Consider the following 16,939-nt stretch of genomic DNA (forward strand, 5'->3'; position numbering starts at 1 on the left):
ACAGCAGCTTAGCACCCAGCCAAAGCCTGCATCTCTCCCACCTTAAGATTTAGTGGTTGGCTAGAGTTAGCAGCATCCAGGCCACATATATCTCTGCATTCTAAGTTTGCTTCCAAGATAAAGATACAAATGCAGGCTGGCTCCAACCTAGCCAGAGATCCCAGCCCCACTCTCTGCATCCCCAAATCCCTCAAAGACCCAAGAGACTTTCCAGATTTCTACAGTCTCCTCTCAGGTTCCCTTGACAGTTAAATGTCCACTCTTTACCTCAACTAGCTGCAGGTAGAATATAATGGGTACAACAGAAAATCACTGTAAGTGTAATATGAAGATACACAGCCCTTTTAAGCATTTCATTATATTACATCTAGCTTACTTCTAAGTGATTTATTCAGATGTGACTGAAGAAAGTCTAAAGGGAAAAAAGCAATTTAATTTGATAAATTAAATTATCAATTATAGCCAAATTATTTGGCTATAACAAATTAAACATTTTAAGCTGACAGAAGATGCAAACATTTTAAGTTGACAGAAGATATAAAATGTTCACTATCAAAATGTCGCAACTGATAAAAATGTTCTCAAATACTTCTGTCTCAAAGTTGCATTGTTCATTAAGGAAGCAAAATAAGTGGGACATACACAGCAACAACATCCCTCAAAAAACAACTTGGCTCATTCCTATAAGCCAGGCAGCAAATACATCATCCTTACATATGCTAATTACCTTCCAATTTCAAATTCTCAACTGTGAAATAAAGGGCCATTTTATTTGGCTGCTGCCAGTTCAAAATGACTGTTTTTATTAAAACATCTCCAACTTGAAAAATATTTGGTGTTTTCTAAAAAACTGCAAATTGCAGCAAATGGCCAGACAATTTGGAATAAACATCCTACAGAAAAAATATATATTCAAGTTTCATAAGTCACTTTGAGCAATCCTTTGAGGATACTTCATTTATATCTAAATGAACCACAAGTTCAGCTGGCTTTTCCGGAAAACCAGAAGCAAATAAAGTATGATTATAATGAAAACCATCTCAAGAAATTTGGAAATGAAGTACCACATGTCCTATGCTGTCCCTTCCAGACACTTGACAAAACAGCCTATAACAAATTGTTTACTTTGAGATTTAGCAGGAAAATTCCATGAGATTTAAATGAGATGACTACTAATAAGCCATCTACCTTTGACTCTATTCCAATTAAAAATGGGTTAGGAAAGTGCTTTGAAAATCAAGTGTGTTCATCAGGGAATCATTTACCTAAGTCTTCTTAACACTGCTTAGTGAATATTAAGCCTGATATAGTATATACACGCTAACCACTAAATTGAAGGGGAAAGAGGGAGAACAAAGAGGCATGTAAAGTACACTTACTTTTTCTAGTAGGAAAAAGCCAATTAAAACTATCACCTATTAGTTTTATTGGAATCAGTCTTACAGGAGGTCAAACTTCCTACTCTCACTACCTATTCTCAATATTTTTCTTATTTCTTCCTAAACTTCTAGAGCCGTGCTGTCCAATAAATATGTGAGACTCATATGTAATTTTAAATGTACTAGTAAGCCCCATTAAAAGAAAAGGTGAAATTAATTTTAAATATACTTAACTCAGTATGTCCCAAATAGTAATCATAGTAATAATTTTAACATGCAATCAATATAAAAAATTATCAAGCAGATATTCTACGCTGTTCTTCCCACTCCAATGACAAAATCCAGTATATTTAACACAACACATCTCAATTAGGACTAGCCAGGATTTCAAGTGCTCAACAGTTACAGGTGGCTAGCGCCTACTGAATTGGACACTGCAGTTTCAGTGCATTGAATTTCTATCCCACTTAGTGCTAATTAAAACTTCACCCTCTCACCTGACAATTATGTTAAGATCTCAGTAAGTAACCAACTACAGGCAGTTTCATGCCCTACTTTACCTCTAATTACTCTTACAGCAATATAATGAATCATGATTTAAAATTAAAAAAAAAACTGCTGTTAAATTATTAGTCAAGTGCCCAGGGCAATGGACAGTAAAGAAATAATGTAGGCCATAGGCCGAGATGACAAAACGGTCCTTTTATTTAAAGCTATAACAATAATCTGAAGCCAGCCCTGTAAAATAGACATCCATTGAAAAGGGCATGCTAGTTCTTTTGCTTTTTTGTGTACTTGGCCTCCTGTGTCCCTAAACAGACCTCTTCTCAGCAGGGTTTGCTCAGCAAGTCACTTGTTGAGTCTTGCGGTCTACAGAGGGGGTGGGGAATGGCAGGGGCTGGCATAGGAATGAGAGGGGAGGAGGCAAGGTGAGGGGGGCAAGGTGAGGAGGGGGGCACTTAATGGGGAGTTCAAGACCAGCCTGGGCAACATGGTGAGATCACCGCCCCTCACCGCCGCCATCTCTGGTCTCACTCTGGTCTCACACACATGCACAAATTAAATTTAATTTAAAAATTAAAAAATTGTTTTAAAATAAGTGAAATATTTACATGGATTATGTGTACATTCATTTTGTAGAACTATAGATCCCATGTAACTGGGAACTCTTTACTCTTCTAACACAACATTTATTTAGCCACAAATAAAAGAAGACCAGTGAGGTAGCCTGTACACAAAAAAGTAAGAAAACACTGGTTAGGCTGGGGCAGGGGTTGGGGAAAGAGATCTACAAAATTAAAATTTTATTGAGAAGAATCACTAATTAGAATCAGAACAATTACTGCTAAGTAGTTAAGAACAGAGCACAAGGAACCCAGCGATGAAGCAGATATGATTCAGAGCAGAGCTCACAGAGCAGATGGTATCTGAGCTGAGACTGATAGAATAACATTAATAAGGGCATTCACGGCCATTTATTATCACTTAACTGCAATGCATTTTGTATAAGTTATTTCTACTCTTCATATCAACCATGGAAAATAATACTTACTCTTCTCTTTTGAAGTTAAAGAAGTGGTAAGTGGTCTAAGAAGATAAATTAACATACCAACACCAAATAGCTCAAGTTCAGTGACTCAAGAGTGCCCGTGTCTCCCCAAGAGGTTGCTCAGCAGGCAGACGAGGTAGAGAGCCCTTCCAAGAAGTGACAGTGAGATGTGAAAGGTCTCAGTGTGTCTCTGAGAACAACAGAAACCAGTACGTAGACCAAGTGGGAAAAGCCACGGAAGAGGCAGGGATTTCCTCTTAAGAGAGCAAGAGTAAACAGAGCAGGGCTGAGGGAAGCAATGGAAAATGGGCAGAATACCATGCATTTAGTGAGAAAAAAACAACTTTTACTTTAGAAAGGGGGAAAGAATGGTGGTGGTCTAGGTAAGCCTAGAAGCAGAGGAAAGGGCAGTGGAGAAAAAATAAACAAAATGTATGAGTCAGGGTTCTCCAGAGGGACAGAACCAACAAGATATACGTATATGTATAAGGGAGTTTACGAGAGAGAATTGGTTCACACGGTTAGAAGGCAGTCCCACAATAGGCTGTCTGCCAGGTAGGGAAAGAGAGAAGCTAGTAGTGGCTCAGTCCAAGTCCAAAAGCCTCAAAACCAGGAAAGCCCGCAGTGCTTCAGTATGAGGCCGAGGGCCTGGGAGCCTTGGGGAAGCGGCTGATGCAAGTCCCAGAGTCCAAAGGCATAAGAACCTGGAGTCTCATGTCCAAGGGCAGGAAGAAGGGAAGCAAGTGTCCTGCACGGGAAGAAGAAAAAAAGAGAGCCAGAAGCTTCAGCTAGCAAGGTTATCCCACCTTCCTCTGCCTGCTTTGTTCTATACAGTGCAGCATGTGTACACCACTTTTGTGATATTATTCCTAATATCCATGGGAAGAAAGGGTGATGTTACTCCCAATAGCGCATGGGGGTGTACATCCCCTGTGATATTATTCCTAGTAGGCAGGGGCAGGGAAAGGATGACATTACTCCCAATATTGCAGAGGGTGTACTCCCCGCCTTGTGATATTGTTCCTAATATTTAGGGGATAGTGGGTGATATTACTCCCAATATCACAGGGGGTGTGCAACCCCCATGGTATTCTACCTAATATCCGGGGGCGGGGGAGAGGTTGATATTACTGTCAATGTCACGGGGGGTGTACATCCTCCCGTGTTATTGTTCCTAATATCTGGGGGGGAGAGGATATTACTGTCAATATCACAGGGGGTGTAGACCCCTTCGGTGATATTGTTTCTAATATCTGGGGGGGAGAAGATGATATTACTGTCAGTATCGCAGGGGGTGTACACCACCTGTGGTATTGTTCCTAATATCCGGGGGGGAGAGGATATTACTGTCAATATCACAGGGAGTGTAAAACCCTTCTGTGATATTGCTTCTAATATCCGGCGGGGGGGAGAGGATATTACTCTCAATATTGCAGGGGGTGTACACCCCTTCTGTGATATTGTTCCTAATATCCAGGTGGGGAGAGGATCATATCACTTTCAATATCTCCAAATGTGTACATCCCCATTGTGATATTGTTCCTATATTTAGGGGATAGTGGATTATATTACTGTCAATATCGCAGGAGGTGTGCCCCCCCCATGGTATTGTTCCTAATGTCCAGCAAGGGAGAAAACACTACTACTCCCAACATGGCAGGGGTGTACACGTCCTATGCGATACTGTTCCTATATCCATGGGGGAAAAGGATATTGGGAACAATATTACAAACAATATCACAGGGGGGTGTACATGTCCTGCGATATGAGGAGTAATATAACCCTCTCCCCCTCTGGATATTACAAACTGTATCACAGAGGGGTGTAAACCCCCTGCAATGTGGAAAGTAATATCATCCTCTCCCCCACTGGATATTACAAACAATATCACAGATGGTGTACACATGAGGTGTTTACAATACTGGGAGTAATATCATATCCCCCAGTGGATATTATGAACAATATCACAGAGGGGTGTATACACACTCTGCCTTATAGGGAGTAATATACTCCTCTCCCACCCTGGATATTACAAACAATATCACAGAGGGTGTACACACAGGGTGTTTATGGTATTAGAAGTAGTATTATCTCCCCCATGGATATTACTAATAATATCGCAGGGGTGTGTACATCCCCTGTGATACAGGGAGTAATATCATCCTTTCCCAGCCTGGATATTACAAACAATATGGCAGGGGGCAGTACACCCTGGCGATATGGGTAGTAACATCATCTCCTCCCCGCATGGATATTACGAACAATATTCTAGGGGGTTGTACACCCCCTGCAATATGGGGAGTAACATCATCCTCTCCCCCACTAGATATTATAAACAATATCACAAGGGGGGTGTACACTTCCTGTGATAAAAGGAGAAATATCATTCTTTCCCCCCAGAGATATTATGAACAATATCGCAGGGAATTGTTCTCCCATGCTATATGGGGAGTAACATCTTCATCTTCCCCCTGGATATTATGAAAAATAATGCAGGGGAATGTAAATCCCCTGCGATATGGGGAGTAAAATCATTCTCTCTGGCCAGGCGCGGTGGCTTACACCTGTAATCCCAGCACTTTGGGAAGCCGAGGCGGGCGGATCACGAGATCAGGAGATCGAGACCATCCTGGCTAACATGGTGAAACCCCGTCTCTACTAAAAATACAATAAAATTAGCCAGGCGCGGTGGCGGGCACCTGTAGTCCCAGCTACTATGGAGGCTGAGGCAGGAGAATGGTGTGAACCTGGGAGGCGGTGCTTGCAGTGTGCCAAGATCAGGCCACTGCACTCCAACCCGGGTAACAGAGCGAGGCTCTGCCTCAAAAAAAAAAAATCAAATCATTCTCTCCCTCCCTGGATATTATGGACAATATCACAGGGGGGTGTACAACGAGTTTCTAGAATATATTTGAGGAGGCTGACGGGCGGTGTGTGCGTGCTTCATGGCCTTATTCAGTTAAACACTCTGCTCTCAATTTATTGCTAAATCCTCCTTGAGCCCTTAGATTTCATAACGGTTGTCGCGAGATTTTTCTGGATGTAGAAAACGTTTCCATTTCTTGCCACCTCATGGGCTACACCTTGACCTAACGTTTTTATGTAGATACTTGTGCTTACTCTGTGGCTTTTCCAGGGTTTGCTGAAGATGGAGGTATTTAGGCTGGGCAAGAGGTGGTGAGATAAATTGGGGTTTATCGATTACAGAACAGGCTCCTTTAGAGGGATATAAAGCACGGCCAAGTCCTTTGAGTTTTAAGCTGTTGCTTGTAGTGTTCTGGCGAACAGTTTTGTTGATCTAACTATTCGAGTTTAGGGTTAAGCATAGCGGGATATCTACTCCCAGTTTGGATCTTAGCTATTTTGTCTTCAGAATATTAAAGGCACCTTCGTAGTTATTTCAGCTGGGGTTATTTAGAACTTTTTTACAACTTATTTAGAAACTTTCAGGTTTCTAAATATATGAATGAACCATAATATAAGCCTCGGCCAATACAATGCCGGTTAGGCCTCCTACTGTAAAAAGGAAAATAAATCCCCGGGCTCACAGCATTGCGGGGGATCATTTGATATTACCGCTGTGAAGTGTAGCTAGCTAGTCAGCTAAAAACTTTCGACGCTAGTAGGAATAGCAATAATTATAATAGCAGAGGTGAAGCAGGCTCATGTATCCACATCTATCCCTACCATAAATATACGGTGGGCCCATACAATAAACCGTAAGAACCCAACTGATCCTATAGCTCACACTAGGCCCATATACCTGAATGGTTCTTTTTTTTTGCAGAATAGTATGTTACGACGTGGGAAATTATCCCAAAGCCCAGTGGGATGAGGATGTAGACTTCAGAGTGACCAAAGAATCTGAATAAATGCTGATATACGATAGGATCACCTCCGCCAGCCAGGTAGAAAAAAGTAGTATTAAGATTGTGGTCAGTTAACAATATAGTGATGCCGGCGGCTAGGACTCAGAGACAAAGGAGTAGAAGAACTGCTGTAATTAGGACTAATCAGATGAAGAGGGGTGTGTGATATTGGGACATGGCTGGGGGTTTTATATTAACAATTGTGGTAATAAAGTTAATAGCCCCTGAAGTAGAAGAAACACCTGCCACGTGGAGTGAAAAGATAGTGAAATCTACAGAGGTGTCTGCCTGTGTTAGGTTTCCTGCTGAGGGAGGAGAGACTGTTCAGCTGGTTCCAATGCTGGCTTCTACTATAGTGGATGCAAGTAATAATAGGAAGGAGGGTGGGAGGAGTCAGAAGCTCATATTATTTATGCAGAGAAATGCTATATCTGGGGTGCCAATTATCAGGGGGACTAATCAGTTGCCAAGACCTCCAATTATAGTATTACTATAAAGAAACTTATGACAAATGCATAGGCTATAACAATGACATAAATTTGATCATCTAGTAGAGTTCAGCTCGAATAAGGCTTAAAGCTGTACTGACTATCCCTGCTCATGTGCCAAATAATAAATATAATGTCCCGATATCTTTATGGTTGGTTGAGAATAGTCAACTGTCAGCCAACATAAATGAAGTGAGAAAAAAGGGTAAAATGACTGAGTAGGGCATTAGACTGTACATCTAAAAACAGAGGTCAAGGCCTGTTTTTACTAGTCCCGAGGTGATTTTCATGTTGAATTGTAAATTCAAAGAAGCAGCTTCAATCCTGCTTCTCTCACCTTTTTCCCCCCAGCAGCTGGAGAAGTAGATTCAAATCAGTTGACTAGGGAGTTTAGCTGTTAAGTTTTCGTGGGTTTAAGTCTCATCAATTTAGTAAGGACTTAGCTTACTTAAAGTGATTGATCTGTATTCAATTGACCAAGGGTGATCTGTATCTGAGAAAGTACATTTCAGGGCCACCATACAACAACCGTTCAAAAAGGCCTCCAATATGGGATAGTCTTATTTATTATCTCAGAAATATTTCTCTTCGCTGGATTCTTTTGAGCATTCTACCATTCTAGCCTAGCCCCTACTCCAGAATTAGTAGGACATTGACCCCCAACAGGTATTTCTCCCCTTGACCCCCTGGAAGTACCTCTCCTGAATCCATCTGTATTACTTGCATCAGGAGTTTCAATTACTTGAGCCCATCACAGCCTAACAAAAATTAATCAAAAACATACAATCCAAGCACTACTTATTACAATTATATTAGGTATTTACTTTACCCTCCTACAAGTCTCAGAATACTTCAAAGCTACCTTTGCTATTTCTGATGGTATTTATGGCTCTACATTTTTTTATAGCTACAGGCTTTCACAGACTTCACGTCATTATTGGATCAACATTCCTCAGTCTGCCTTCTCCGCCAATTAAAATACCACTTTACATCTAGTCATCACTTTGCCTTTGAAGCCGCTGCCTGATATCGACACTTTGTAGATGTAGTATGACTATTCTTGTATGTTTCTATTTATTGATGAGGATCTTACTCTTTTAGTATAAATAGTACCATGATTTCCAAAGTTTCGATAGCATCCGAAAAACAGTAATTCACCTAACATTAACCCTAGTAATCAACATCCTATTAGCCCTGTTACTAATAATTATTACATTTTGGCTTCCACAACTTAATATATATATATATAGAGAGAGAGAGAGAGAGAGAAATATATATATGTTTAAAATAAATATATATAGAAAAATCTAGCCCTTATGAATGCAGATTTGACCCTCTATCCTCTGCCCACATTCCCTTCTCCATAAAATTCTTTCTAGTAGCCATCACATTTCCCCTATTTGAGTTAGAACTCGCCCTACTACTACCCTTACTGTGAGCCCTTCAAATAATCTGATACTAATAATCTCTGTGATATGTGTAGTGACTTCATACTTCACCCCCCCCGATATTACGGCCAATATCAGAGTGGAGTGTGCACCCTCTGCAATATGGGAAGTGATATCATCGTCTCCCCACTGGATGTTATGGACAATATCACAGGAGGTTTACTTTCTCTGTGATATGGGGAATAATATCCTCCTGTCCCCGCCTGGATGTTAGAGATATTTACAGGAGGGTGTCCACCCCCTGCGATATGGGGAGTAGTAATATCCTCTCCTGCCCTGGATGTTATGGACAATATATAGGGAGATGTACAATCCCTTCAATATGGGGAGTAATATCATCTTCTTCCCCCTAAACGTTACGAACAGTATCACAGGGGGGTGTACACCCCCTGCGATATCTGGAGTAGTATCATCCCCTTCTTCCCTAAATGTTACAGAGACTATCACAGGGGTGCGTACACCTTCTGAAACATGGGAATAATATTCTCTTCCCCTCTGGATGTTATGGACAACATTACAGTCGTGTGCACCCTCTATGATATGCGGAGTAATATCATCCTCTCCCCCCCGGATGTAAGTGACAATACCACAAACGGGTTTACATCCCCCGTGATATGGGGAGTAATATCATCCTCTTTCCCACTGGACATTAACAATATCACACGGGGATGTACAACCCCTGTGATATTCGGAATATCTTCGAATCCACTGAAAATTATAAACAATATCACCAGTGTACACTCCCTGTGATACTGGAAGTAATATCATCCTCTAATCCCTTAAAAATTATGAACAGTATCACAGGGGAGTGTATACTTCCTACTATATTGGGAGTAATATCATCCTGTCCTCTTCTAAATATTATGAACAATATTACAGGGGATGTAACACTCCCTGCGATATTTGGAGTAATATCATCCTCTCCTCCCCTAAATATTGTGAACAATATCACAGGAGGTTGTACACAACCTGCGATATTGTTTGTAGTATCCAGAGGGAAAGAGGATGCTATTACTCCCCATATCACAGGGGGTGTACACCCCCACTGTGATATATTCAATAACATCCAGAAGTAATATTACTGACAAAATTGCAGGGGGTGTAAACCCCACCTGTGATACCGTTCCTAATATCCCAGGGAAGAAAGGATGATGTTATTCCCAATATTGCAGGGGGTGTACACCCACCCTATGATATTGTTCTTAATATCCAGGAGGGGAGACAATGGTATTACTCACAGTACCAAAGAGGTTGTACAGCCCCCCTGTGATAGTTTCTAATATCCAGGGGGTGTACACCCCCCTTGTGATATTGTTCCTAATATGTAGGGGGAAGGACAATGATATTACTGTCTGTATCACAGGGGGTGTACAACATGCCCCCCCGGGATATCATTCCTAATATACATGGGAAGAAAGAATATTACAATATCACAGAAGTTGTACACCCCCTCTGTGATATTGTTCCTATCAAAGACGGAAGGGTATGATGTTCTTTCCAAAATCACAGGCAGTGTACACACACCCTGTGCTATTTTTCCTAATATCGAGAGTGAGAGACAATGATACTTCCAATATCGTAAGGAGTGTACACTCTCCCCGTGATACCAGGTGGGGAAATGTTGATATTACTCCAAATATCGCAGTGGGTGTACACACGTTTTGCGATATTGTTTCTAATATCAAGTGGGGGGGAAGGATTGTATTACTCCCAACATATTACACCCCACACTCCATTATACTGTCCTTAATATCCAGATTTGGAGAGGATGATATTACTCCCAAAATCTCAGGAGGTATAGACCCCTTCTGTGACACTGTTTCTTATATCCAGGGGAAGACTAGATGATATTACTCCCAACAGTGCAGGGTGTTACATGCCATCCCCCATGATATTGTCTCTAATATCAAGTTGGGGAGAGGGTGATATTGCTCCAAATAGTGCAAAGGGTGCACACCAGCCCTGTGATATTATTCCTAGTATCCAGAGGAGGAGAGAATGGTATTATTTTTAATATCACAGAGGGTGCAAACCCCCCTTGTGATACCGCTCCTAACATCCAAGGGGTAGAGGATGAAATTACTCCCAATATCACAGTGGGTATACACCCCCTCCCGTGGTATTGTTCCTAATATCCAGGGGGTATAGGATGATAGTACTATAAATATCGCAAGGGGTGTACACCCCTTCTGATATTGTTACTAATATCCGTGGGGGGAGTCGATGATATTACTTCCAATATCACAGGGCATGTACACCCACCTTGTGGTATTGTTCCTAATATCATGGGAGGAGACTACAATATTACTGGCAATATCGCAGGGGGTGTGCATTCCCATCATATTGTTCCTAATGTCCATCAAGGGAGAAAATATTACTCCCAATATGGCGGGGGTGTACACTTCCCATGCAATATCATTCCTAATATCCATGGGGGAAAAGGATGATATTACTCTAAATGTCATAGGAGGTGTAAACTGCCCCTGTGATATTGTTCTCAATATCCATGGGGGGAGAGAATGATATTACTCCCAATATCACAGTTGGTGTACACCCCTCCTGTTATATTATTTCTAATATCCAGGTTGGGAGAGAATAATATTACAGGTAAAATAGGAGGGGGTGTACACTCTGCCTGTGATATTGTTCCTAATATCCTGGGGAAGAGTGGACAATATTACTCCCAATATAGCAGGATGTGTACACCCCCTTTGTGATATTGTTCCTAATATCCATAGGCGGAGAGGGTGATACTACTCCCAATAGTGCAGAAAAGGTACAGCCCCGCTGTGATATCATTCCCAATATCCAGAGGGGACAGGATGATATTACTCCCAATATCACAGAGGGCATACACCCCCTCCCCATGATATTGTTCGTAATACCCAGGGGGTAGAGGATGATATTACTCCCAATATCTCAGTGGGTGTACACCCACCCTGTGATATTGTTCCTAATATCCATGTGGAAAGGGTATAAAGTTACTCCCAATATCACAGGGGGTGTACAACCCCCTTGTGATATTGTTCCTAATATTCGGGGAAGAGACAATGATATAGCTGTCCATATTGCAGGTGGTGTACAACCCCCTGGGAATTTGTTCCTAATATTCAGTGGGGAAGATGATATTAATTAAAATGTCACAGGGGGTATACAACCCCTTTGTGATATTATTCCTAATATCCAGGGAAATAAAGAATATTATTCCCAATATCACAGGGGATGTACACCCCTCTCTGATACCGTTTCTAATAGCCCTGGGGGGAGTCTATAATATTACTGGCAATATCATAAGGAGTGTATACCCCCGTTATATTGTTCCTTATGTCCAGCAAGGGAGAAAATATTAATCCCAATATGGAACAGGGTGCACACCCATGAGGTATTGTTCCTAATATCCAGGGAGGGAAAGGATGATATTACTCCCAATGTTGCAGTGGTGTATAACCCCCTGTGATATTGTTCCTAATATCTAGGTGGGGAAAGTACAGTATTACTCCCAATATAGCAGGGGTTGTACACCGCCTTTGTGATATTGTTCTAAATATCCATGGGGAAAGAAAATGATAGTACTCCCCAATATCGCAGGTGGTGTACAACCCCTTGTGATACTGTTTCTAATATCCATGTTGGGGGAGGATATTACTCCCAATATTGCACGTGTTGCACAGACCCCCTTTGATATTGTTTGTAGTATGCAGGGTGTGGGGGGAGAGGATGATATTGGGAGTAATATCACCCTCTCTTCCCGGATATTAAAAGCAGTATTCAGGGTGGTCAACACCTCCTGCAATATTGAGTATAATATCCTCTCCCAACCTGGATATTAGGAACAATATCACAGGGGCATGTACACTCCCTTCCTTTCACCATATACAAAAATCAGCTCAAGATGGATGAAGGACTTATGTAAGACCCAAAACTATATAAACCCTAGAAGAAAACTTAGGAAATATCATTCTGGACATAGACGCTGGCAAAGATTTCACGATGAAGATTCCAAAAGCAATTGCAACAAGAAGAATTGACGAGTGGGACCTAATGAAACTAAAGAGCTTCATCACAGCAAAAGAAACTATCAACAGAGAACACCCTACAGAACAGAACAAAATATTTTCAAATTACATATCTGAAAAAGGTCTAATACTCAGCATGTATAAAGAATCAATAAGCAAAAAACAAACCCACTACAAATAGGCAAAGAACATGAACCCCCACATTCACCATCCTGAAGTCCATGTACAACTTCTTTCTGGATGCTGGACCAGGACTTGGGTACCAAGAGGGCACTGAATGGGTTAACACTTAAGCCGTCTGTGGATTCTTTTTTCAAAAGACAACGTATGTGTGGCAAACAACCATATGAAAAAATACTCAACATCACTAATCATCAGAAAATAAGAACCATGAGATACCATATCACACTGGTCAGAATGGCTATTATTAAAAAATCAAAACATAACAGACGGTGCTGAGTTTGTGGAAAAAAGGGAATGCTTATACACTGCTGGTGGTGATATAGAAAGGAAACAGGGAAATACTGGGTAGAAGAGAGTGGTTCCCTGGCAAAGCCCTGCCCACAAGCCTGGAAACCCACGGCACTAAATGGGAACAGGCATTCCTGCTTTTGCACCCAAAAGTTGTCTTTCAGCTCACCATGCACCCCCTGTCCTGTACCCATATATGCCCCAGACCCCAGGCTCCAGAAGCAGACAAGCAGATGAGGAGATGAACAGAAGAGCAGAATTGCAGAATGATGTGGCAGAAAGAAGAGAAGGAGCATCTGAATGCCAAGAGGAATTTGGCTGGCAATGGTTGGAGAGATCAGCCTCTGGATGGCAAAGCTCCCGGGGAAGATCATCTTCCCATTCCATCCCCTTTCCAGCTCCCCATCCATCCCATTGAGTGCCACCTCTACCACTCAATAAAACCCCCACATTCACCATCCTCAAGTCTGTGTGCAACTTAATTCTTTCTGGATGCTGGACAAGGAACTGGGTACCAAGAGGACACTGAACAGGTTAACACTTAAGCCGTCTGTGGATGGCAAAGCTAAAAAAGTGCACTGTAACACATGCACACTTGGGCTGTGAGAGTCACAGGCACCCACCCCTAGACAGTACCATGGCCACTTGCCCTGCCTATTGCACCTGCCTGTCTGCATGCTCCCCTGCCCAGTAAGGGGTTTGACAGCACACACAGTGGCCAGACAAGCCACACCCCTGTTGCACATCCTGCCAAGGGGAGTCAGGGAACTCTCCAGTTACATCAGGAATGTAAATTTGTTCAGCCACTGTGGAAAGCAGTTTGGAGATTTCTGAAATAACTTAAAACAGAACTACCATTCAACCCAGCAATCCCATTACTGGGTATATACCCAAAGGAATATAAATCATTCTGTCATAGACATATGCACGCATATTTTCATTATAACACTATTCACAATAGCAAAGACACGGAATCAACTTAGATGCCTGTTAACAGAAGACTGGATTTAAAAAAATGCAGCGTGCACACACCATGGAATACTACACACCTATAAAATAGGATGAAATAATGTCTTTTGCAGAGACATGAATGGAGCTGAATACCATTATTCTAAGTGAATTAATGCAGGAACAGAAAACCGAACAAACACTGCATGTTCTCACTTATAAGTGGGGGCTAAACATTGAGTCCACATGGACACAAAGAAGGGAACAATAGACACAAGGTCTACTGTGGGTGGAGGGTGGGGGGGAGAGTGGGGATCAAAAAACTCCCTATTAGATACTACTCTCACTATCTGGATGACTACATAATCTGTACACCAAATCCCACTGACACACATGTTACCCATATAATAAACCTGCACATGTACCCACTGAACCTAAAATAAATGTTGGAAGGAAATAAAGTTACAACCAACTCTTGTACTATTGTGAGGAAACAGTCATATGTGTTGACAAAAAATCAACTACTAATAGATTTATAATAGTATATATGTAGCAGAAAAATATCAGATATAACTTATATACCCAAAAGTATGACTTAAAAACAGCATGACAATCTTTATGATGGGATATTGTGCAACTACTAGAAGCACATTTTCAGAGATTATTTATTAACGTATGATAATGACTACATTGAGTGGTTTTTAGAAGCATGAATTGAAACCATGTATAAGCATGACTTTATTGAACTTATATATAACATTACACACACATTTACATAATTATAAAATAAGTATGCTCATGTTTATAATATTTATTTATTTATATTCATATGTAAGGTCAATAGGAAGTAATCTCTGTATCTGAGTTATTATTTCATAAATAATTTATGCTTGTTCTGTGAAAATAAAAACACTGCTATGGATCTTCCAAGTATCCTGAAAGGATACAGTTTATAATTAAACAATAACAATTTTAGAAATAATTATTTTAAATAAGGCTATGATAAATCTGGTTTCATTGCACACTTTAACTTTGGAACATTTCATGAAGCGTCCCTTGATCACGACTCTCATATTCAGGAGTTTTTTGAGATCAAATGGGATAATCAGTATGAATCTATTTTTTAGACATGCAAATGGATAACTTTAAATAGCAGTAGTGATATAATCAGAGTGCACAGTTGCTCTGGGACAAAACTTGGAAATGAGCATATTTTTAGATTCTTAATGTTTTACACATTTTAGCATTCCACAGCACCATTACATACTCATTTTTCTACTAGAATACCTTGGTAGAAATTCACAGTAGAGATCAGGCTTGTCCTTCATACATTAACTAATCAAGTAGGAAAGTGCAAATGAGAACACAGTGCCAAACATAGGCACCACATGGAAAAAAGCATGGAACTTCCAGGAAGCCATTTTTGTAGCTTTATAGCCCAATTATATTTTTCCTAATGTATTGCACACAAAACTTGGGGGAAAAAAAAAGAGGCAGAGAGAAAACAGGTTATATCAGCCCTATCTCACAATCCACAAGTTCATCCTATTAGAGGAGTAACTATGTAAAACAAATTTTATCTGCTGAATGTCCTATTTAGTTAATCACAAAACTGTACGAGAACACACTTGTGACTTATTTAGCAGCTTGTTTGTTCGCTTTCCACTGGCTTCACAAATGTCCTTTGGAAAGAGAAAGTACATTTGGAACCCTGTACACCTTTTCTTTCTCCAGTACCCTCTTGTCACTTCCATCACTAAGGTGACAGAAGCAACTAGGGGCAATGCATTTGTAGCACACCTGGGTCAGAGGTATCCTCCAGGGGAAGGATCAGACCTGCTTGAAAGCATGTCGTTGGAATTGGGAGGCTTCTAGTAGCTATAACATAAGCACTGATGTTTACTGTTTCCTGCCCTCCACTTTGATCACTCTGGGAAACGTTTTTTTTTAAAAATCAATTGTATTGAAACATAATTTACATAAAATAAATACTATTTTAAAGTGCACAGTTTGCTGAGTTTTGCCAGATGTAACCATCCAGGTGAATAAAATTGATTAAACTGATCTTTCAAATAATAAATTAACCTTGCAATCTTGCTAGAAATTTAATTCGTTCACAGTTTATTATCCATTCTATGTACTGCTACATTCAATTGGTTATTATGTTTTAAGGACTTTTGAGTCTATGTTTATGAGGAATAAACATCAAAGTTGTATAATGCCTTTGTCTTGATTTGGAATCAGGGCAATACTGGGTTCATAAAATAAGATAGGAAGTGTCCCTTTAAATTTTCTTTTTTTTTATTTTTATTTTTGAGATGGAGATTCACTCTTGTTGCCCAGGCTGGAGTGCAATGGTGCAATTTCGGCTCTCCGCAACCTCTACCTCCCAGATTCAAGCTATTCTCCTGCCTCTGTCTCCCGAGGAGCTGGGATTACAGGCAAGCACCACCATGCCCTGCTAATTTTGTACTTTTAGTAGAGACGGGGGTTTCTCCATGCTGGTCAGGTTGGTCTCAAACTCCTGACCCCAGGTGATCTGCCCGTCTTGGCCTCCCAAAGTGCTGGGATTACAGGCGTGAGCCACTGTGCCCGGCCCTTAAATTCTATTTCTTAAAAAGAGTCCGTTCAAGATTGATATTATAGATACTCCTCAACTTACAATGGTCTTATGTCTTAACGAACTCATCCTAAATTGAAAATATTGTAAGTCTAAAACGCATTTAATATATTTAACCTACTGAATATCATGACTTAGCCTCGCCTACCTT

At 40.8% G+C, this 16,939-nt stretch overlaps 1 protein-coding gene across 1 annotated transcript in view; it reads right to left on the reverse strand.

Annotated features, from left to right (window-relative positions):
* Window positions 1-2,713: 2,713 nt before the first annotated feature.
* The window catches only part of LOC129394917 (uncharacterized), a 30,831-nt gene continuing 16,605 nt past the window's right edge, over window positions 2,714-16,939 (reverse strand). The window contains exon 3 of the mRNA XM_055104885.2: window positions 2,714-3,676. Coding sequence (XP_054960860.1) covers window positions 3,641-3,676 — 36 coding nt within the window. The 3' untranslated portion in view covers window positions 2,714-3,640. The remainder of the gene's footprint in view (window positions 3,677-16,939) is intronic.

This window comes from Pan paniscus, chromosome 21, assembly GCF_029289425.2.
Source record: "Pan paniscus chromosome 21, NHGRI_mPanPan1-v2.0_pri, whole genome shotgun sequence".
NCBI lineage: Eukaryota > Metazoa > Chordata > Mammalia > Primates > Hominidae > Pan > Pan paniscus.